The following is a 24,856-nucleotide window of genomic DNA, read 5'->3' on the forward strand; positions in this document are numbered from 1 at the left end:
TGGCAAACTGCAAGTGCAAGAAGAATAGGTGCCAAAATAATTTATGCACATGTGCCAAAAACAACCTCAATTGTACAGAATTTTGTTTTTGTGTTGACTGCCAAAACCAGTGTGAACTAATAGAGGAAAAGTCGATTTTCGAAACCGAGACAGATGAAAATGAATTAGATATTGAAATTATAATTTATTAGATTCTTACAGATATGTGATAGTGTCATTCATTCATTCAATTTTCTTGACTTTTCAGTGTCAATTTCTCTTTTTTCATTATTAGTGTTTTTGTGACTTCATTGCATAAAAATAAATGCGCTTGATGGCTTTTATAAAATAAATGCAACATCTTATACCGTTCTTTGTTGCTTGTGCGAGGGAGGCTGATTTTGGTCAGACAAAACGCTGCAGAAATACATTAGTGTTAAATGCAGCTGGGCTCTTGAATTGCATAGTTCTTTTGCTGTATTGTAAACCTATGGTTATTGATTTTCTGGGAACCACCTTATATCGAATTTAGCACCAGGGTTTTAACCGATTAACTTGTGTTTTTGTGCTTAAGGAGATAATTTGTGATCTTATCGCATAAAAAATTGATGCGTTCGATGGCATATATGAAATGAAAGCGACGTTCCATGCTCTGTCGTTTTAAGCCTATGATCATTGATTTTCGGGGAATCCCCTTGATATCCAACTTTTGCATCACGATTTTTGAAGGCTGATTTACAGAAAATGTGCAACTTCCGTTAGTGGGAACAAGCTGTAATGCGTTCAGTATGTTCATTTTGATACAAAACTGAAGAATAAATATAGTTACCAGATGTGCGCTACGAAACTCACTTTCTAGGCGTTTTTCAGGGCCTCGGCTCGCGGCCTATTTGGTTCTAGGCAAAGGTGATGAATTGCTGCCTGGTAATTTGCCCTCAGAACATGCTCCTTTAGTGAATCACTGTTGGGTGGAAGGGTGTGATCCATGTGTTTGCCTGTTTTGAAAAGACGTGCCCTGGCATCGTTTACATTTTTCATATTCTCTCCATACAGCGAGCAAACAAATTCCTCAGCTCTATTCATTGATGCCTCGTTAACGTCAAAAGATCTTCCTAGTTGAGCAAAAAACTCAATGAATTTTGACTCCTCCAACACCAGTTTGATGGGCTTCACTTTTCCTTTTCCATAAAAGGAGGACACGCTATCACAGCCAGTGAATGCATGTGCTCCTACCATAGCCATTGGAGCCGATGGGTGGATTTGGCTCAGATAACAATGTATGGCACCAACATCAATAACCCGTCTACCTTTGGCAACGCCAGTTTCAAACCAAAGAGAACAATCCAAATTGTCATATTTTGCAATGCACAGTATGAGCACGTCCGTGTCTGGTGACTGGATTACTATAGAGTTGCAAGAGTTAGCGGCAAACTTAGCGTGAAGCATTAGACGGGTGTCAGCCTCTTCATGAGAGCATTCCAATTCATCTACTGTTGCAATTGTTGGAGTATGCGATGTACTAGCAAAGCAAATTTTCAGACAAGATTCCGCATAGCCGATAAACAGTGTGAAGTCAAGACTTTGGACATTCTGACTCCAAGATTTAATAAAAAATTCCATCAGGAGCTCCTTGTTTTTTCCGCAGGATAAGTACTTTTTCCACTGGAGTGGTATCCTCTGGCTCTCTGAATAAATTTCATTTTCTCTTGTTTGGCAAACAGCTTGATGCTTAGCCCTCCGATGTCTTTCTGCGTTCTTAATGCTTATTGAGGGGTATCTATCCATTACAAGATGCACAACCTTTGCACAACTTTCCTGGGCAATTTTCACCAACTTCAAAAGGTATAGTGCGGCAAGATCTCCAAATGTTTTGGGAATATTCCTGTGGTTGATGCTTTGTAGAACAGCCATTGCATCTAGTATCCAAACTGATTCGGTTGGTAATCCTTTAGCAATAGAAGATGGTATACTTTCGCAGAGGTAATGCATCAGTTTTGCTTTGGATGTCCTCATTAGGCCTCCGTCTGTGTATGCCAACGACAAGGGCAAAGGGCCAAGAGAGTATTTGAGCAAATCCTCAATCTTGATACCTCTCTCTCTTCCTATGATTGCAAGACGCGCCATCAGATTTCTTTCAGACTTTAAATCCATCTCCTTTTGACTGCATTTGGTCTTAATTATTTTTCCAACACTTGAAAACGATTTTAATTTCAAATTACTTATAGTATCATGAAAACTTTTCTTGTTTGATAAAAGCCGATCTTTGCAGAACTGAGTGAAGCAGAATCTTCCTCTCTCTTCAGCAGTCATAATATCACTGGCAATTACTTTGGGAACTACGACTCCTGAAACAATATGTATAAGATCCTCAGATTCACGTGAAAAGGGGTTTATAAAACCTTCCATACACTCAATAATGCGACAAATGGCTGATTCTTCTCGTACAGAATGAGGTTTATCAAGATCTTTCCTATCACGCCCTTGCGAGTCTCTCCCAGCATACCCAAAGCATGCCTTTGTTATTTGTGCCCTTTCTGGGTGTGATAATATCCACCTCTGAGAAGCACCTTTGTTGAGGGTGAATCCTACCATTCCACCTTTCGTTTTTGTATCTCTGTTGCACGTTTGCTCTATTGCCATATCGCATGCAACTTGTGAAAATCCATAGCGTGCTTGTCTCTGAACCACAAATTCTCCATTTACAAACATGTTATGAACATCTGGGTGGGTCTCTTGAAGAGACATCATCTCAAGATAATATATTGGTAAGTATCGGGCATATTTGTTGCGGTTAGTGATGAACATCCATGGACACATGGCACGGACAGCAGACAAATGCAATGCCCAGTTCCCTTCTTTTGTGGCACGCAGAAAAAGAAGAAGAATTTCAATCATCTCAAGGTAAGAAGACCAGAACCTGAAAGTTGGGCATTTTGATTTTGACTTGATAAATCCAACATATTTCTGGTACACAGTGTTGTACTCAGGTGAGACAGCAACTTCTGCATACATATGCGAAGGGAAATGTTCTTTCAAGTCAGATATGACTTTTTTCACAAGATTGTAATCAGTTTCTGAAATTTCCTCTAGGAAAGACTGCCATCTAAGACGATGAAGAGCTTCATAAATCAGCTTGTGGCACCTTACGCTTCGATTATAATGATGTCCACTTAGCACCCCAGTGAGAGAACCTTCTGCACAAAGTTCTGCTTCGATGATTATATCACGAAGGCCTGCATCGCCAAACCACTTACCTATGCAAGCTAAGTAAGTCATAGCAGTGTGAAATTCACCAAGTCGAAGAACGGTTCTGTTTTTAAATAGTTCCGTCTGCCACCGTATTGTCTGAGCCTTAGAATAAATAGCCTGATCGAAAACAATTACTATTGTCTGCAACTTGAGTTTATCTGCAATCTGAACACTTCGTTCCAGGACAGTCAAGACTGTGTCCATTTCTGTAGGGCTTGCATCAATTACAGGCAAATATCCCACAGATGATAAAAGGGGAACATTTTGCACCAGCTTTGTATTAAATCCTGTCCATGTAGGAAAAAAAGATTCTTCGTTGTCCCCTGGAATCCTTGTGAGAATATAGGCCTGGTCAAGCTTTCGGGCATATTCCTGTACCACAAAACTGCATCTAGTTGTCACTACGCTCTCATCAATCTGTTGCGGTGCGGCTTTCTTTTGTCCACGATATGCAACTAGACCAGAAGATGAAGGCTGAAATGAGCGTTTTCTATCACGTGAAAGTCCTGCTGTAGGTTCCAAATACCCAGATACTTGTTCACATTCAGGAATAGTTCTCTGTACTATTATACCATTAGTATTATGAGTGGTGCCCTTTCCAGTAGATGTCTCTTCCCCAAAATCGTTATTATCCCACACAAGCGTCACAGGCCGATTTGATTTGATACATGATGGAATAGAGATGGGACCCTTCAGCTCTTGTAAGGTGGCCAGAGCAGTGTCGTATTCTAAAACAAGAGTATTGGACACACAGTGCCCCAGACCGTTGAGGAGGGTAATCAACGAGGCTGATCCAGTCAAATGACGGACTGCCATAGCAAGTGACATGTGCTTGGGCATGTGCATTCTTCCGCCCTTGGATAGGTAAACAATATCCTGGCAGATGGAGTAGATTTTTTTTGACATTCTTTCTTCTACTTCTACACAAAAAGGATCAAAGATTAACCCAGTAATCCAACTAATAAATTGAACCAGCAACTTTGGTACAGATTTTTTCACTGCATTATCATCGAAGTGCTCTGAAGTGGGAGGCCAGTGTTGAAAAGAAGGGTCATGGTCATTGATAACATTTCTGAGATACATCGCAGAAGCAAATATTTGCTGTGGATTAGTTGCAGGAGGCGCGGATGGTTGCGAACATGTTGGTTGCTCATTCTCAGAATCGTCTTCCATTTCTGCCTCCGAAACAGTGTATGTGACAGTATGATCGGCAGTGTTTTCTTTTTCTTCAATGACATCAACAACTGAAATGGTATCCACGAACACCAGATCACTGCACGTCTGCTCTTTGGACCGTATAAATGCAAGTTGTGGAAATTTTTTTTTTAAACGCTCTTTCAAGTTGGAGGTACGATAACCAGGAGAATCAAAAAGCTCAAACTGTTCGATGTATCTCTTGAAGAGGGTGTTTAAGAATGTTAACCGAAATATCTCCTTGTTCACAATTATCCTTGGTACAATAAATTCTTCACAAAACATTTTGAATGCAGTAGCATACCGCGTATCCACAGACCCTGACTGTTCTATCTTTCTTCTCATGAAGCGAGTATAGCCTTGGTAGCAACTTGAATGGTACCGGACTTCGGATGCAACCGGATCAACATCCCGTAGTTGGAGTAGTAAAATCTGAAATTGATACAATCAACATGAGCTAACGAGGAATATAAAAGCTTATCAATGAAACATTATCCTGGTGACTAGGGCTGTTCAAAATCGAATACTTTTTTGATTCGAATCAAACCGAATATTTTTCTCGAATCGAACCGAATATTATTGTGCAATCCTAAATTTGTCTCTATTGCACAATAAAAACTTCCTCTTCGATATTGTGATAACGTATTTGCAGTTACACTCAAATTATTGGTAATATATTGCATAACTATGTTTCCAGAGTTATAAAAGGAGATCACAAGCCTCTTTGAACTGGTCAAAAAAATAGGGGTTCGAATACTATCAAGTTTTAAGAGTTTGAAATTGCACGAACTCTCACCGTTACGGTATTTACTCACTTTTAATGGATTCAGTTTTAATAGGGCATGCAAATCCTGTTATCATTGGTATTACTAACTCAAGATTTTTTGTGTAATTTTCAGCAAAATGATAAACAACTAAAAAACGTCATCTTCAAATCTTTGTTTTCGATAACTTTTCATTTATGGCCATGCATGAAATGGATAATTACATGTTACCGGGCAATAGGAGAGACATCTTTTTACAGCAAAGAAAGCGATAGAAATAGGTTTTTGCTTGCTCCGTGAAAAACGCCGTGCAAAGGTGGTCGTGAGGCGCATTATGTACCATATTTTAGTGATTCGCAAATTGGCCGAAAAACGCTTCGAATAGTATGCAATTCTATTCGATTTCGAATAATTGATTCACTTGGACAGCCCTACTGGTGACTACACCACAATCATAACTGATGGATGTAAAGGTTGATATTTCAAACTCACCTCATCTTTTTTTCGCTTTGCTGCTTCGAGAAGGCATCCTGCTTCCAATGTCTGACACCGAGTAAGTTTCTCTAATACTCTCTTCCCAGTCACCTTATTGCGTTTAAATCTCGTAATTCCACATATAGTACACTTTACGGAAAAAATATGCGGTCGTTCAATCGTTCTCAAACCCTTTGTTGGTATAGAAGAGCGTAGCATCTTTTTAGGCAGTGCGAGTGTGTCAGGATCAAGCTCCTCGGCTAAAACAAATTATTCATTTTCAATTACCAAATTGTCCGCTACTCACGGTCTGTCATCACATTTTAGTGTAAGTATAAGTTTATTTAGACTCCATAATCAGCATGACTGGCAATAAAATGATTTGTAAAAATGAATAAATAAAAACTGGTCTTGAAATCAGGAGAGCAAACAAAACCTCAGACAAGATTTAGCGGTACCGGTAGCTAAACTGATGCAATTGTTATGATTCTCATATACCTTTACGCTTTTCCTTGTGACTTTTTCTTCGACCCATTTTATTTTTACATGTATAGCGCTGATAGCAGCAGCGATGGTAGCCTGCATTAGGTGGAATGGGTGGAACATTGCCACTTTCTTCTGAAGTGAAGTATCTAAAATGAGGAAGAAACGCATATTCTGAACAACATGAGTGTTTTTCGACAAATAAAAATACCACTAAACACTGACTAAAACCACTCATACATAATGCATTTTATCTCATGTACGGTACTACAGTCATGTAGTGTTTGCATAAAAGATTATGTGTACACTGAATCTCGTTAAATCACACAGTCCCTGCCCTGCATACATATATATTTTAAAACATTAACTGTCATTGTATAAGTCAATACAGTGATACATGAATTCTCACCTTTCAATCACTTCCAACGCTACATCTTTTTCAACTCCTGCATGACTTATCTTTGCTGCCCAGGTCTTTGTCGACTCTATAAATTTAGACCAACTGACATCAGTAAAATTGGTCACATTCCCCTCGTTCTTACAAACATGCATCACACAAACGGCCATTATTTTTCATTCAAATATACTGTAGTCTATATTAAAGGGTCTGCTGAATACTCAAGAATCGTCAATAAATTAATTCTAAACCTTCCATACAAGCATGGAAATATCTTTGTTTGTTTGTGATGCCGTAACTTTATATCTTTCTAGGTCTAGTCCTCCTTCAGTCCTTGAAGTTGCCCTACAAGCCTATTTAACAACTAAAATTGCTATCCATGGTAAGAATCTACGAGTGTATAACACCTTACTTATACTTTTTAACACCGTCTTAGCATAACTCAATTAATAATAACTAAAAAAACGATGGAAAGGCAACCGCACCCAACCTAACACAAGACTGAGCGATAAAACTGAGATTCATCCGCACGCGAACAGCTGATTGAAAGTTATGTGTTACGTCACGCAGAAGTCTGCGTTCATTGGCCAATGTTGCCGGAAGAGCAGAGAATATAGGACAGATGATAGCACATATTTCTTGTAGTAAAAGTGTTTTTTCCGTTAAATGTGCAACTTTTGGAAATGGGAACAAGGCATTATTAGTTACTGAATTTCTAAGGAACATTTTAAAATCATTTTCGGTTAGTTACCTTATGTGCGCCACGAAACTGAAAGATAAATGGCCTCGGCTCGCGGCCTAAATATATTGTCAAGCTGATTATAGATGGAGTCAAATGCCAAAATGCCCAACCAAAGTTGCCAGAATTGGGTGCATGAAGAGGTGGGCTACCACTTCATTGCCCAAACTAGAGCCTATTATTGCCAAATTGTAGTCCAGATTGCAATAAGTATTTAAATCTATCAGTAACTTTATAAGTATGAGTAATTATAATTAATTTGGGTAGAAAGACAGGGTATAGGAATATGTTGGTTGCTAAGGTTATAAGGTTTTTTTTTTCATTCTTAGATATTGACTTCTGCAAGGATAAAGGAATTAGGAATAAAGGAATTAGTATTGTTATTTCACAGGATCATTTCTTCATTTAATTATTATGGCGTAATAGGTTCAAGTTTATCGTGGATGAGACATCAGCCTGCGAATTTTGTTGTTGTAGACACCATTTATATTCAATAAACTAGCCATTGTATTGATCATCACAGAACGACCTGAAAAACAGAAAACAAATCTGCGAGTAGGATATTCAAGGGTTACATATTTGGAAACAGCACTACCCTACACTTTTGTTTAGAATTAATTATTATTTCGAGTAGATATTGATTATTAGTTATCTATCTATAAAACGCTAGTTCAAAGACCAGAGTTGAAATATGGTTGGGACACAGGGTGAATTCCTCGCAAACCATGCAGAAACTCTCAAACCACACTGACCATTCGTATGTTGGCCTTCACATCAACTTCACAGCAGAACTTCAACCTAGGATAAAATTTTGTATACACACAAAACAAATCATAGAATACCACAACAAATTAAAATGAAGGGGAGAATCCAATATATCTCCACTGGTCGCCTAATTACAATAATAGGTACAGGAGCTAAACTATACGGTCTACAACCCTCATAAGGTATCACACCACCCATATAGAAACAAAGATCATGCATGTGTAATGTCAAAAATCCAACGTTGAGCAAAAAGGGAACATGCGCATGCAGATGTCAGAGTGTAAACAGCCATTTGAAAAATAAATAAATAAAATAATTTGCTGTGCATGCTACAGAACCCGACACACCAACAATAGATGTAGAACAGGTGGAGAGAGATTAACTGCCGGCTCAACAACAATCAGCAGCTGCAGGAGCAATAGCAATATTGTAGCTGTTTAATATTTTCATGAAAATAAGTATGTGCAAGTGAAGAGTGTCCCAACTTTCTATCATGGTCATTCATGAAGGTTCAATATTTTTTGTGTCCGAGCTATCAAAACGTTGTAGCTAATTTCATACGAAAGAGTATATATATCAGTGTGGTTATGGGAAAATAACTTTTAATATTTGGATACCAAGTACGACTTAACTTGTTTCTGAAATGATTTTTTGGATTTTAATGACTTCAAATTCAAGGGGAGAGAGTTCCATAGCTTAGGTCCATTATAGCATAGGGCATGCTGACTCACAGATTTACTCATAAACGGTATAAATAAATTGGAATTACTTCTTCGATTGGAGGTGGTTTTGGTTAGTATGTCGTCAAAGCAGTTTGATAATGAGTTGTCATGAAAATCATAAACTAATGATAATACTTCAAATTTCATTATGTCTTCAACCTTGAGTATATTTAGCGATTTATAGAAATGATTTACGCTTTCACGTTTACTTTTCCTAAAGACAATTCTTAAAAAATTATTACAAATGCTTTGCAATTTCGAGACAAGTGTTTTATTACCATGGAGCCAGACTGAGCTACAATATCGGATATGACTTAGTAGTAGAGATTGAAACATTGCTAGTAAAGCTGATTGATTAACGCACTGGGATACTTTAGCAGCAACTGCCAAGTTCCTTTTTGTTTTACCAATAACATGCAACATTTGTGATTTCCATGATAGATTTTCATCAAAGATAACTCCTAGAAATTTTATTTCTTTCACTCTTTCAATTTCATTGTCATTGAGCAGTAGTGGTTTTGAACAACTCACACTTTTATGCTTGCTTGGGTGGAATAATACAAATTTAGTTTTGTTAGCATTAAGAGATAATTTGTTAACCAACATCCAGCTATGAATGTTGGTTAGTTCTTGGTTCGCAACTGTGAGTAGATCTTCAAGGTTTTTCCCATGAAGAATCAAGTCAGTGTCATCAGCAAACATGATCGACTCAGAGGATTTCAGACACCTGGACATGTCATTAATGTAAGCTAGAAAAAATAATGGGCCAAGTAAAGATCCTTGTGGAACTCCGTGCTTCATGACACAAATATTTGTAGAGAATGAGTTGTCATATTGCACAATTTGTTTCCTGTCTTGCAGGTAGCTCCTGATCCAATTGAATGGGACGCCTCTAATTCCATAGTGATAGAGCTTACTTAAAAGGATGGAATGGTCAATGGTGTCGAAAGCTTTTGAAATATCAAGAAATATTCCAATTGCATGTTGTTTGCTTTCAAAGGCCTTGGTCAGTTTGTGTACCAAAACATTAGCAGCCATAGCAGTGGAGTGATGCTTGCGGAAACCAAATAAACAGTAAAATGAGTAAAGTCTATATAAACTAAAACCAATTGCCAATAAAATAATTTAAACAACAGAACAAAGGCACATTTAGCAGACTGACTGTCTGAAGACCAAAATTACAGAATTAACTTTTAAATCCGTAATTACAGAATTACAAAATAAAAGACTAGAATACGCTTGATTACTTATCGATTTTAATCGGTAAGTATGTTGATAGGTATTTGTCTGTTAGATGCACGCGATATCTCACGAAAGTGAGATTGGATCTGCTGCAGATTTTGCATGTGCATCCATCATATCTTGTACCAGTAGCCTTTTGATTTTAGGCGAATTATGTCGTATAATTAGCGAGTTATTAATTAATTAGTGATGGGACACAAGGTGTCACTATGGAGTAAGAGCGCTGTTTTGGGATCCCCTAACTTTCGATCGATAAGTCTTCGGTCTCTTACAAAAAATGCAAAATTTCTGCTCTGGTGATCACATTCCCCATAAAAGCTAATGTTAAAATTGTTTTTTTTACATCACTTTTCTTTTTGCGCGTAGGATGGGTTTTTAATGAATTAGGTCTATTACCAGACAGGCATTGTGACAAAACTAAGGAATTCTGTAAGATATTTTGTGACATCACGGTCGCGTCGCGGAGCAATGGAGAAAAAATTTTCGTTCGTTTGTAAGTACTGGTTGCAGTATTTGTCATATTTAGATCGGATCGGACTAGCGAAGCTAGTTTTCAGAATACTACAGAAATGCCTAAACGAAAGAAGGGTGATGAGTATCGTATATTTCAGCTTGTGATGCATATGAGCAGCCGTTCAAGTCCCGCACCGACAACATGCAACATAAAATGTCATAATTAATGTATATTGTATGTGTTGACTTTTGAGTAAATATTTCAGGCCTGATTAAGTGAAGAAATAATATATGGCTCGCACGGATACGCAATTGCAAACATGTACCTTTTATAGCTCTCTTGACCAAAAACGTTCCCGATCCCTGCAGTCTAACATTACAAAAATCGGCTATCCCTGATAATACCAAATTCTGCACGTTTCAAAATTCAGCATCACATCTATATAAAGTTGTTCATTACAGGTGTTATAACAGCGCACTTTTTGGCACTATGAAGTTATACATATATATATGATCTTGGCCATTTTTAACTTGTGTTAAATTCATATAACTGCAATGGCGTATTTCATGCATGTGAATGTAAACATCTTGATACTAGGTAGAAAATACGACTTAGATTCAGAACAATGTCGAACTTTGTTCGGTTAAAAGTAGTTATTCAGTTTTTGTTCCAGGCACATGGACTTGTAACTGTAAGGCGACTTAATCGTCTCGCACATAATTGTTCGTCCCTGGATTTGAACTCGCGAAACAACTATAATAAATTTATAATTTAAACATATTGGCTTTTATTTATTATATATATAATAATATATTTATAATCATTTGTTTTCGCCATACTAAAAGTGTTAACTTGAAACACCTAGCCCAGTGTTTCCCAAACTTTTTTCTGCCAGCGCCCCCTTGGACGACTTTTTCCCTAGCAAACGCCCCCCTAACAAAAAAAAGTCAAAGCAACTTTATTATCCATTTATCATTAGTACAATGTGAGGGTGGAGCCCAGTGGAATGCCACCAGCTTGATAATATCTGGCTTAATTTCAGTCAAAAACAGTCTTGAGTCTCCTCGTCCGACACTGTCGAGGGAATCTTTCTCGATATGTAAAAGTGCGGTCACTGAACTAAATACTCGCTCTACCGAGAATGAGCTGGCAAGAGCAATAAAAAAAACTTTTGACCATGGATTTATCCGTGATCTCCCTCGTGAGGATATTTCAATTTGATTGTTCCCAAACAGATGGAACACTGAACCTGAGTTTGAAAGTATAAACCCAAAAGTAGTGGTGCATTTTCGCTTCTGGAGGTTCAGGGTTAACCTGAAAACGGAGACCAAAATTTTCTTTACTATCTCCAAAAAAATTATTTAATTGACGCTTGACTTTCTGTTTGCGTATGATTATACTCAGAAGTTTCGCAAAATTTCGAACCTCTCACTTAGTTTTCTGCTGAAGCGCACCTTCTGCTATCAGGACATGGAAATGAAAGAGTTCAAACGGTGAATACTGTTCAGAACATTACTATTGTGTGGGGAAAATCTGGACATTACTTGAGGGATTGATAGAGGTGATCAGCAGTGGTTCTAGCATGCCGATGTGACCCTCCGTATCCTGAGAAAGAAGTCAGCAGTGACATCCAATGGAGATTTTAATTATCGGATTGAAACCTCTCAGATTTTGATATTTAGAAAGTTCGAAGGACAATTTGATTCAGAACAATCCTCAAACGATTGGTGAACTCAAGGCTGCAATTGCAGAAATTAAATAGAGAAATACCGAAAGAAGAGTGATTGACAATGTTGCAAAAAGAATGAGGAGAGCATTTGGAACATATTCTGGGTACAACATAATTTTTGTCCAAAACGTCTTAGAATTTCCAACACTTTTGGGTACAAACATACGCAAACAGAAGTTCAAGTGTAGACAAAATTAAATAATTCACTCCATTTTCGTATAAGTAATCGAGAAATTAATGGTCTCGTTTTTTGTGGACCACGCTGTATAATACTGTTTTTAATATAAATCAGTTAAATATGCTGCATAAGTCACTGTATTCGATATTTTGAACTCCCGCTACACGAATGATAAACCGACATTAAACAATGTCAGACACAACATGATATAACAACAGGCTAGAAAATTGCTTTTCGCCAATTTATGTATTACTTATGTAGCCTTATTATTTAAAGGCCCGGAAAATAAAAATGAACCAGTTAAATTGCAAATGGAGATGGTTCTATCTGACGTACGTCAGTTCAATCAGATGCCCTCACATGTTGCTCTTAACAAAACCAAAATTATAACATAAGGGTGTTGTTGTACTTACACTACCGCTTCAAAGCACCATATGTAAAATGAAGCTGTTTTATTCACATCTTTAGCTGTTTTTTTCACATGTTGATAGTAAAATGAAGCTGTTTTATCGAAACAGTACAACGAACCTGCAGTGCATGGAGACGGAAGCGTATGCGTATGTAAATGGCATAAAATATCATTCTTCTTGTTAATTCCCGTATTGATGTCAGCGCCCTCCAATCGCCCAGTTTGACAGCCAGCGCCTCTCAATTGTCTAGATCAGTGGTCGGCAACCACCGGGCCGCGGCCCATCGCCAGTCCGCGGAAAGGTTACTGCTGGTCCGCAAAGAGGTGACACAAAAGCGGACAATGCCGTAATAAAACCTCTACAATCTAACCACAAACGCTATGACTAAAAAACAGCATACCACAGGAAACCAGACAAACACAACTCCAGGGGTCGGAAAAATGCGGCCCGCCAGCTAATTTGTTGCGGCCCTTGAACGACCCGACCCGATTTAAAAATTAAACAAAAATTAATCCCAAATTTATTATTGTCTCTACACGGATTTATGTGGTGACAAGCGCTGATGTACGGCGCTTCTCATGTAACAAGTAGCGTCAGTTGTATGTCGTTCGAGTTAATTTTGATTTTTAAAATTTGAAAATGTCTGGAAAACGGAGCTACACGGGTCGAGCATTTCAAAGTGCTTGAACGAAAAATCGTAGTTGTTAAGGGTTTAAATGTTAAACTCGTTACGAAACGAGTCGTTGAAAATTCGACCCCGGGACTGCGCCACAGCTCATCTGTGCGTTAGTGCAAAAGGTGTAATGTGCACGTTCGGAAGAACATATGGCCTTGAGCAGCTTTATCTAAAATGCATTACACTTAGATTAAATTTCGTACTCGCTTGTCAGATCATCATTTGGACGACGAGATGCCCTAAAACGTCATCTTTCACATTGATATTAAGTACATAAAAACAATGTATTGTTGGATAATAAAACGCCACCTATACATCTCATTGGGACAGACTTTCAACACAGCAATAGAAGGGTAGCAATGCAAATGCGCCATAATTTGAAGTTTAATTACGGTAGCGATTGTTCGAAGGCGGAAATATTTCCTAATGCGTATAATTTATTGGATAGGCCTAGTTCGTTCGTATAAAGGTGGCCCGCCAAAAGTTTGGTCAAGCTTTACCGGTCCGTCACTTAAAAAAGGTTGCCGACCACTGGCCTAGATCGCCATGCAGCGTGTGCAGGATTTTTATATTTGTCTTTGTTGTTTTGTAGAAAGCCCCCCAAAAAACACCCCAACCACCGCTCAGAAGAAAAGTGGCGGGGGCTTTCTACAAAAGATTTTACAAAAGATTTCGAATTAAATCCAAATCAGTGTACCACATAGTATTTAATTTTTATCAATCATGGTATGAATGATATACGATAACATTATTATTATCATCTCGTAGCAATTATCGATAAGCATATATTTAGGACGAAACACCAAACAAAACTCTGAGCCTTGAATTTTGTCACAAGAGTGTAGCCGCCGCACGTACGCGCGCTTTTTGTGTGTCAGACGGGAACGTTGCCAAGTAAGCCGTCAGAACCGTCTCTTTGCCTTTGTCAGCCTGGTATATATATTTTATTGGTAATGAAACATTAATGAAATATCTGGCATACGGAAAAGAGGACTGAAAAATCTACCTAATGGAAAAAGGTAAGCAAGCTTTATTAATAGTGATTTCTTTTATCATTTTTAATTTATAACACAACTAAAGCGTGTAATATAGGTTGGATATTACGGTAATTATCGCTTCCCATCGACATGACTAAGGCATCCGACGCAAATACAAGTAAATAGTTTTTGTTTAAATATATTTGCCTCTGTTTGGTTGTCGTCTACTGTTTCCACCAAAAAGTATTACCTCAACAAAGACAGGTAAGACATACATTAACAAAGTGTAAGAAAGTATTAATTCTCTATTTTTCGGTACGGACTCTATTTTTGGTACCAGCATTCGGCAATATCAATTTTATTGTATGAATTTCGTGTTTTTCAATTTGTCTATCGACTTTAGTCTGTTTTTCGAATACCCTATGAGTTAACAATTTTATTTCAGAAGTGAACAAATTTAAACGTCTTCAAGAATTCTTGTTATAACGTTGCCCGGAGGAAGAAAGCTAAGGCAAAATTAACAGTCGTGATAGAGTGACAAACGCAAATCGAAACTGTAGTATCGGTTGGATTGTGCACCACCACTCTTCAGACGGCTATCCAAATATTTGATTTGAGTTCAGCGCATTAAACTTCCAAGCATGACGTCAGCATATATTGATTTTAGATTGGGTGGCATGACTTGTGTTCATCAAGCCACTTCGATCCAGACATCAAATATGTCCATGTATGGATCGTTGGTATATATTTCACTGTTGTTGTCGAGGCATTTAATCGATATAATGCAACTTTATAACAGAACAACTATTGACATTTAGTAACAGGTCTATCGTATATACCAGCACAACGCTTTTCTTATCGTAATTTGAGCTCACAATATGTGCTTGTCAAATCGAAAGGAATAGTTTTAACAATAAAACAGTAATGAGTATTGCCATCGCAAATATGAGCATATTCGAATATCTAACATTTTTAATATTAATTAAAAGCATCATTTATTTCGTATCTGTGCATGTCCGTTACACTAGCCTTCAGGTTAATACATTTATTTTTACCTACAAGGCGCCGAGTCTAAAATTACGCTATTTCGAGCACGAACCAGCTATGCCCTACTACACTTTGATGCAATCCATTCGCAGCATGTAATCGACGACGCGGTATTGCCAGTTTAAATTGCAACTTTATAAATATGGTATGGCTTATCAATCCATGTTTTAACATTTCTCTCAATTATTCTATTGCAGCGCAGAAGTTGGTAAACATATTAGAATTTGGCTCTGAAGATGATGGCGGATTAACATTGTCTCTGGATGCCTTGTCTAAAGTATTGTGCCAACCAGCGATCAAAGACAAGCCACTCGCAGTCGTTGGTATCGCAGGTGCACTTAGAACCGGAAAGTCTTTTCTGATGTCAATTTTGATGCGATATCTTAAAAATAAAGGAGTAAGTTTTTCAATCAAGTATCATAGCGTTTAAAGTTCTTACGTTCGAATATATAGTACAGTTTTTAAATTGAATAAAATCAATTAAATTAAAATAAGTTATCGAGAAAGCAAAATGTATTGCAGCATAATAATGTCCGGCGTTAAAATTCCGACGTAATATGTATCAATTGTTACGAAAAAAATGTACGCCTTATAGCATCCAAATTTCATTATAATATACAGTATATATATATACCCAACCGGTCGACCACGAACGTGGTGTATCCATGCATGTTCGAAGGACAGCCGATTATTAGGCGATGTTAGTAATATGTTCCTTCGTCATATTATTTTACTTTTTCGATTTTTCAGTGGAAGAATTCGGACTGGATAGGAGACGATGACAAATGTGCAGATGATGGTATTGAATGGAGAAAAGGTACTAAAGCTCACACGAGAGGAATTGTTATATGGAATGAAATTTTCACCATAGAAAAAAATGGCGAAGAGGTTAGATGCTGTATTTGAGTCCATTATCTCACCAATATTCAACAGATTCAGATTTTCAAAGTCTATCATATTTCCTTGATTTATTATTCTTTTTATTTTTGTCCTTAATGTAATCTTTTCTGTTATCTGCTTTTAATTTATTGATTTTGCGCACATTGATTTTGGTGCGATAGAAGGAAATATCTGCATATTAATCAATAATAATATAATAGATATAAATGAATTTTTTTCACAAAGTATTACAAATTTGAAAATTTAATTTTTATTTTATGTTTAGTTTACCTACTTTGAGTTGAAAATGTTTGATTTTATATCCAAAAATGATTAGTAAATGGAGATATCTCAAAATGAATCATAAAACACAAATATAAATACTTTATTTTGTTTTCAGATTTCGATATTGCTGTTGGACACGCAGGGTCTTTTTGATGACACCATGTCAAAAGAAGAGAATATGAAAATATTTACATTTACAGTTTTGATGACATCACATCTCATGCTGAATATCAAGTCCCAAATTGATGAACGAGAATTAGAATCATTAGAGGTTTGTTTATTTCCCATTTGAAACATTCCCGGAAAATAAAGATCTAAAATGTGGTCAGAAATATGATATTCCTATTTATCTGGAGTAGGGGAAAGGCGATAAAATTATTAATGATATGGTGGTCCGCATTTCCTGCTTGGTTATCAGTAAAGGTATAGGAAAAATTGATCATTTTACTATCCCGGAAGTGTGAACTCTGACGGTAGAATAATACACCTGTGCATAATTATTCACCACATGATTCAAACAAGGCAAGTGATTGCAAAGGTTGAAATTACTATATACAAGCAGACTTTATGCATTATTCAGGTTTACCTCAGATTTAAACTTGAACTTGACCCAAATCCGAAAAGGCTTGTCTCAAATATTGATACATATAGATGACACAATCTATCTGGGTAAAGTTAAAGTAGCATAATTTTGCATTCATGGATATATATTTTTTTATATACTTTATCTCTGTCACAATAATAGTCGACTGCAATAAATAATTGTAATGTATTATGCAGAAAATTGTTTTTTTTTATTAATTTTTTCAAATTCTAATTTTTGCATTCCCAAAAAACTAATATTTATTACGCTCTACTAAATTTCAGTTTTTCACTGAATATGCTAAAAGTGCATCTGTTGAACCAGGGAGTGAATGTCCTTTTCAGGTGAGATTATCAACTAAATGACAGTTGTTGCTGTGAGATTCATTTATTTTTATAAAAAGTTAGGAAGCTAACTTATTGCTTATTAATTATTATATTTGCGATAGTTTGTTTCCATCTAGCTCTTGATTTTTAACATGAAACATGCTTTAGTTATACTGAGAAAATCATACTGAATATTATCCATCTACTTTAACACTATAATTCACTGTAGAGAGCGGGTGATTGATATATCATGGAATATATGGAAGAATTTCCCTTTTCTGACTCAATTTGACTTTGACTTTTAGTAGTAATGAATGGTTTAATCGGAATTAGCATCGATTTGCAATTTCATCCTATGCTCTTGTATTTTGCTTTGACGAAAGCCAATTGATATATAAAGAGCTACTAGGTTATACTCTATCCTGGTATAGTAGTGACATGGTGCTTAAACACTGATGTTTAATTTTAATTTGCAATTCATAATTTTTCGATTTCATTTTAGAATCTCTTATTTTTGATTCGAGATTGGCAATATCCATATGAAAGAGCCTATGGAGAGAAAGGAGGACAAGACTATCTCAAAGAAAAATTAGAACAAAAGGTTTCCAAAACTGAGTTAAATAGTGTCAGGCAAAATTTGAAATCTACATTCCAGGACTTGAAATGCTTCTTGATGCCATTCCCTGGCCCATGTGTCTATAATCCAGAATTTGATGGCAAAAATAAAGGTAGTAAGTGAATAATTCGTCTATTGTTTGTTATTAAATTTTAATTTAATATTTATAAGTCCATATTTTAAAATCAAACAATGTTTCAACAGAAGGGTATTGGTGCTTCAAAGTGGAACTAAATTAATGTCATTTAATCATTTCTTCTAAATATTATCTGCATGTCCCTCTTCCCAAGTCACTCTAATTATCTTGAATGTTTACACATAAAGATTGCTCAGTTGCGTCTTAACAGTTATACTACAATCCCCCATTGGTTGGAGCATTGACCTCACAACTGACAATTGAAGCTGGAATTCTGAAGATTTGAAACATTTCAGCCATTATATTCACCCATACTCAATTGACTTAACTGTAATAAATAGAAAGGTGGTATTTTTTTTAATGAATTGGCTGTAAACTCTGAGAGTTTGAACTTCAACCAAATGTCTATCTAATTGTCTTGCAAAGAATTTAAAACTTTTAATTTAAACAAATTAAAACTTACGAGTTGTATGAGAAAAAGTTTTCCTCCTGATTTTTACATGTCAATCTAATATTTCGACAACATGTTGTTGATGTCGCTAGCTATACCAAATTTTAACTACCTGATTATTCATCTCGTTTGCATTCTGATAATACAATTCATGTTAGCAATTCAGTGTTTTGAAACAACTATTTTTTGTTCAAGACATGAATGCAGACTTTCTTGAGAATGTGAAAGGGCTTGCTGAAACACTATTTGGATCAACTAACTTGAAGTTGAAATCTTTCAATCAGAAATATCTAACAGGGAAAGAACTTTGGTTTCTTCTGCAATCATGTAATGAAACTTTCACCAATGGAAAGCTACCTATTGTTGGAAACATGGTTCTGGTATGCTCTATGTTTATGAATGTGGAAAGTAGCTCATTATAAACACTCTTAAAAATATTTTGCTTATTAGCATCCTTTAATTCAATATTGTAATGGAATTAATCTTTGATATTTTGTTTCATTTTGATAAACTTGTATAAAACTTTAACGTTAATTTGCCTCATTATTTTCTCTTGATTTGTTCTATTTCAATTGCTTCCCCAAGTTAACCTTGAAATGGTAATATAAACCTTATTTACAGTATTGAAGTAGAAATACTCATAACAATTAACAATGTATCCATAATTTTGCCACATTATCTCAACTGGAGTCTATAAGCTATTTTGTATAATACAATTTGATTATATGAAATTTTTATTGCATGATAAGTGAAAAATATTATTTTTGCGTTGTACCATCAAAATGTTGATTAATCATTAAGGTCTACCTAAATCCTCACAAGGAAAAATGCTGCATTTGTATTTCAAATCTTCAAAAAATTGAATATTTGTGTTTTCACAGGCCTTTGCTAAAATGAGGAATAGAATTGCTATGACAGAAGCCTTGTGCAAATTTGAAGAAACATACAAGGAAGTAAGATTTACTAAAATCCTATATTCTCTCTTCACTCAAATTTATGAATAAAACTTATAACTTTACATTCATTACATTGAATAAACAAACATATTAATGTTAGTTTTACTCAACTATTAAGTGCACAAGATGTCACTAGTAAATTTCAAATACAGGATAGCCAACCAGGTGATTGATCCAGATACATGAACATATTTGTTAGATTCTGTCTATTGGTATAAGGAAAAGTCGTTAGATATTAGTGTTGTTAATTGTAATTTAAGGAAGAATCCAAGCATGCTAAAAAGTTGGAAAGAAATCTTTATGAGTTTTATGAAAAATCTCTATATGCGGCAAAACAACATTTTGGAGATCAAAGTAGATTTGGTGGAGAAGATCTAAGAATTCCTTATCAAGAAATGTTAATATCGGAATGTCAGGACCGGTTTCATATATATGCGAACTGGGATGATCTGAGAAAGGTTTGAATAAATCATATATGCGTTTTTATTAATTTTATTTTCCAGTTTTGCAATAAGCTGTTACAGCTCTTTATTAGTTAAGATAATTCAACTTTTGACGGAATTCATTTGATCTATAGTTTCAAGTTTTTTTAACCATCATCCATATGCTCCATATATATACCACATTTCTCCGTGTATAATACGCACTTCCAAGGCCAAATTTTCAAGTTCGAAATAAAAGGGTGCGTTTTATGCATTGACATAGAAAACATCGCAAAAAATATTATTCCTTATTTAATGCTAAACTGGGTAATAAATTTTACATATATTAATCTTAAGTGTTTTAATTCCATTTAGCAAAGTCTGTTAGTATCAGATCATGCTTGTTTCGGTAGAAGCGTACCCAATCCAACAAAATTTAATGTTAATAAAAATAGAAAGAGATTTAATCAGTTCATTAATTCCAGGTCAGATAAAAACAGCTGCCAGCTGCCTTTTTTTTCTGTTCCGCCGAATCAGCAATACTTTAGGGTCATGAATCACTATATGTTACTGGAATTAGTGACTGGCCGGTGGCCTCTCTTTGAAGTGCGGCGTCTAAAAACACGCTCAATGTCAGACCATATCAGCTTTTAAAGAGATGAGACAAATAACAGCATGATACTTTAATGTCAAATAACATCACATCATAATTGGCAGTCGTTACATGGTAAATACATCAAACAACATATTAATTAGGATATATGGCTAACAAAAGGCATTCTCAAAATAAAAACACAACGAAGAAAGGAACGGAAGGAAACTTCATATGCGTATTATGCATGTATATTGAAATATTCTCCCACAGATATGCTAAAATACACACTCGTATTTATCCAGGGGTGCGTATTATGCATGGAGAAACATGGTATATATATATTGTTGCACTTTGACATTATAAGATATTACCTAAACTGGTTACTTTGACTACTTTCGATTTTCCAATATGTGGTCATACCCATATCATATATGCCAGAATATGAAGCACAATGTTTGATGACATGCTTTATTTTCTGGAATTAATTGAATATATAGGAAATAGCATTCAAAATATGAATGTGAATTTTATCAGTATTTACATTTTGATGGAACAAAAAACTCGTTGATGCATTAAGATAAAGCAAAGTTCGCTATATCCTATGAATAAAAGTCATCAATTTAGAAACCTTGATTCTATTTAACTAGTAACTAGATTTTTGTCATTCATATGGCAACAGAAAATATGTTTTGTATAGATTGTAAGCAGACAAATTGTAATACTATTCATTATAATTTATCGTCCAGATCAAAGCACAAAATTTTTCATCACAAAAGCGTCATGAAATTTGGACTAGATATCGGGAAAACATGAAAAAGGTGAGCAATATAATAATCAAATAGGAACCTATTTCCAAGAAAACTGTACAAATGTTTTATGACACGAGGACGTTTCCCATTTTTATTTTGTTTTATTGCACGGAACTGTGACTCCAGTGAGGAAAACAAGTGCTTATATAATTATCGAAGACGACGTGCTAAGGATAAACAAATGGGTGAATCCGCACCCCAAAGTTTCTAGATTGAAAAGCGGCAACATAAAATACTAAGATTAAAACAGAAACATCATAATGTTTGTTTTAGGACAACCCACTGATTGAAAAGGGTACACATTGTGAATTTTTAAGCTCTTAACCGAGCTTTACGCGACTTTTTCTTGGATTATGACGGTATAAATAAATGATTCAAAGTATATTCCTTTTGATGACTGTTTCAAAAGCTATTCTGTGGGGATTTAAAAGTGATGAATATGTATTTTTGAAATACTAATATACCTCATACGTGTTTATATTGTACTGAATTAAATTTTACTTTCTGGGATTTTATTGCACATCTTTGGATTTCTCTAACGAATTCGCAAGATAGCAGAAATGTGTATGGAAATTAGATATAATCGGGCAGTTTATCTCACATGATTATGTCCGAAAATTGGCGTGGTATTTCGGATCAGTAATACTTTTATTTCATCGTAGGTTTACGCAACCTAGAGTTGCGTTGAACAATTAAATGAAAATAGACATTTTAAATTATCGTAGTGGGCGTGGATTGATTTTACGCGACAGAATGAGTCATTTCACGCTGAAAAAGTTGGCTCTCTTTACAAACATGTATTTGACGTGACCGTTTCAGAAGCCGTTGCATGGGAATTTCCGATTTTTAACCCCCATTTTTTTTTTGACTGCGCCCCTGGTTACACTGTTTTATATGTTGCATAGATATAACTTAAAGGTAATCTTTCTCATTTATTGTTATGGTATGGATTTTGTTGAGAGTTGAGAAAAGTGCTGGCAAATGTTTACCAAGTAATTAATCTTGTTTGCACATGTTGGTACGGACATGTACAGTTAATCTTTTAATCTTTCTCCTAGGACCTTGGTACTGGTTATAATGAGCCTGATGTTTTTAAAAAGCATCACAAAAAGAATCAAATAGCTTTGTTGGAGGCTTACAGGTGTGAGACTGCAAAATGTGCATCCTATACTAAAGAACATGAATTGCTACTGATAGAGGACATTGAACACTCTAAAAAGAAGTTTGAACAACTGAATGATGATTTAGGTCTTATTATGGCTTTGGGAAGTCAAGTTCCATCCAATCGTCAACCAGAAGATGTTTTAACAGAAGTGAGTATTGGTGAAACTATGAGAAAGTTTTCTTTTCAAAAATTTTCTTCATCCCATTTTATTCTTTTTCATTGCAGTTACCTATTCATTGCTTCAATCACTCACACATCTCACTCACATCTCTGTCCGAACTTCTCACTTTTCAGATAATCTTGCTTTGTCTTAACATCGGGCTTGACGGCTGATCTATTGACTTGCCCTGAGCATTACGAACGACCGCCTGTCACCACACCTCTGCTTACCCCATGCGTGTTAACAGTTTTAAATCCCGTGATAGATAACTATCATGCGAGCTTATTCAGGAATTAATTGCACGAGTACCTGGACTCCCTGCCGCCATAGCGTGGTTCTCATTTCCGTTGGTTGGTTATAGCTTTGTCGTCCAAGTCGATGCATAACAGTCAACCAACTATTCCTACACCCGACATAGACTTGCGGTTCACATTATTATTAGGCTGTCAATTGCCTTCTCCACAAGATAAATATAGAAAAATCTTTCTTCCGAAAAATTCTGCTTCGTGCAAACTTGTATGAAAAAAGTAGCTTTGTTGTACAGCTGGAAAAGCGGACATGGGAAAATTGACGAACTGTCAATTACTATGAATCCTATAAACAAATTGATTCCGTTGCTATGTGCTGCACTGTCATAAATCTATACTTACTGTCTTTATAAAATGGTTCAAAGAAACCAAACAATTTGTTATCTTCTACTTTACTGTCTTAGCATGTCTTTGATTGAACAACGAGTAAGAGGGGAATAGAAATCAGAGGTATTCAGATTAGCTTGTATTAGTGAAAAATAAAATTATTACTTCTTATTCACAATTTTATTTTCTGGACAGGAACAACAGGATCTTGTTAGACAATATGAAGCTTGTCTTTTGTTTTATCAATTATCTCTCGAATACAAAGAGGAATTTGAAAAAGTTTGTATTGAATATTTTGTACAAATTATGACTGAAAAGTTTTATCAAGTCGAAAATTGTTGTTTATTGTTATAAGTCATTGTAATTACTTGATCAGTGCCATTCTGATCACATTGTGGTCGTTTTTGAGTTAAGTTGAGGGATGGATATGTGCAAAAATATTGCTATACTGACCAAAGTGAATGTGACCACTAATTAACTGGTACATTAACTATTTCTATATCTGGCCTGATGATTAAGAAATCTTGTTTCATCGTATGGTTAAGCTTTATTATCACACCTTATAAAAATACGGATACTCTATTATTTGAATATATTAATTTTTATCATGGCGTCATGCCTTAGTTCAATTTTACATATGTCGCTACTTTCCCTGGCTTGTTTTTTTCTCTCTTAAAATTCTAAGTTATAAATAATAATAATGAACGACCGAGGTTGGGTTCAGGTAAATGTATCGCAATTACATCAATTTCACGTCATAAAATCTGAAGAATTCGCTGTCATTTTTTAGTTCTCTGCCCTGTATGTTGCCGAAGATGATTTAAAGAAACAACTAAATGAGATGAAAAAATCATATTATGAGTTGTTTGAAGATAGGTGGCCCAGACATGGGGCAAATATTGAAACTTACAGAGATAAATTTTTGAAGTTACTGGATGAAGAATATCAAGATTGCTTAAATTTGAACGCAAGGAACAAGGTCCATGGTGCATATGAAATTTATTATGACAAATCTATATTAGGAGAAAGTACCAAAATAAAGTCGAATGATATATACTGCTAATTCCCATCTAGTTGACAGTTAGGCTTATGTATAGGACCAATAATTTTCAGTTTATTCAGTAGATAACTAAGATGAAAAAAATTACCTTACCTTCATGTTATTCTTACCCAGTTTATTCAATCTTTATCAAAAACAAATTTGTCAGTATTAACTAATTAATGTTTACTTCGATTTCTTGTTTTATTAGAATGTTTTTGAAAATGTAATACAGGAATCAAAAACAAAAATGAAAGCACAATATTGTGAAACAATGGATGGGGTAAGTGCCTCATGATTTAGAGCTGTTATTATAAATA

General features: G+C 35.6%; 2 protein-coding genes across 4 annotated transcripts in view; one reads left to right on the forward strand and one right to left on the reverse strand.

The window, feature by feature from the left end:
• Positions 1-834: 834 nt before the first annotated feature.
• LOC144424434 (uncharacterized) lies at positions 835-7,137 on the reverse strand. The gene is made up of 4 exons (XM_078113775.1): positions 6,553-7,137; positions 6,159-6,292; positions 5,679-5,920; positions 835-4,854 (listed from the first exon to the last, which is right to left on the reverse strand). Exons 1-4 carry the CDS (start codon positions 6,708-6,710, stop codon positions 835-837), a joined length of 4,554 nt encoding a protein of 1,517 aa, XP_077969901.1. The 5' UTR covers positions 6,711-7,137.
• A 7,171-nt stretch (positions 7,138-14,308) lies between these two features.
• Positions 14,309-24,856, forward strand: part of LOC120331979 (atlastin-2-like) — a 40,940-nt gene continuing 30,392 nt past the window's right edge. For 2 of the 3 annotated variants that reach the window (XM_039399178.2, XM_039399177.2), the window contains exons 1-14: positions 14,309-14,474; positions 15,677-15,876; positions 16,230-16,367; positions 16,759-16,914; positions 17,511-17,570; positions 18,055-18,280; positions 18,951-19,135; positions 19,637-19,708; positions 19,972-20,169; positions 21,475-21,546; positions 22,596-22,850; positions 23,693-23,776; positions 24,288-24,476; positions 24,748-24,819. In XM_039399178.2, the coding sequence (XP_039255112.1) occupies positions 14,465-14,474; positions 15,677-15,876; positions 16,230-16,367; positions 16,759-16,914; positions 17,511-17,570; positions 18,055-18,280; positions 18,951-19,135; positions 19,637-19,708; positions 19,972-20,169; positions 21,475-21,546; positions 22,596-22,850; positions 23,693-23,776; positions 24,288-24,476; positions 24,748-24,819 (1,917 nt within the window). In that variant the 5' untranslated portion in view covers positions 14,309-14,464. Of the gene's footprint in view, positions 14,475-15,676; positions 15,877-16,229; positions 16,368-16,758; positions 16,915-17,510; positions 17,571-18,054; positions 18,281-18,950; positions 19,136-19,636; positions 19,709-19,971; positions 20,170-21,474; positions 21,547-22,595; positions 22,851-23,692; positions 23,777-24,287; positions 24,484-24,747; positions 24,820-24,856 lie in introns of all 3 variants that reach the window. The other variant, XR_005568045.2, reaches the window with a different exon arrangement.

The sequence above is a fragment of the Styela clava genome, chromosome 6 (assembly GCF_964204865.1).
Source record: "Styela clava chromosome 6, kaStyClav1.hap1.2, whole genome shotgun sequence".
In the NCBI taxonomy this organism is placed as follows: Eukaryota; Metazoa; Chordata; class Ascidiacea; order Stolidobranchia; family Styelidae; genus Styela; species Styela clava.

Excerpts from the sequence above, each read along its gene's own strand:
- LOC144424434 (XM_078113775.1), bottom strand. The coding sequence starts at position 6,710 with ATGGCCGTTTGTGTGATGCATGTTTGTAAGAACGAGGGGAATGTGACC. Across the intron at positions 5,921-6,158 it reads TCACAAGGAAAAGCGTAAAG|CCGAGGAGCTTGATCCTGAC; the intron begins GTATATGAGAAT and ends AATTTGTTTTAG. Across the intron at positions 4,855-5,678 it reads CAAAGCGAAAAAAAGATGAG|ATTTTACTACTCCAACTACG; the intron begins GTGAGTTTGAAA and ends TATCAATTTCAG.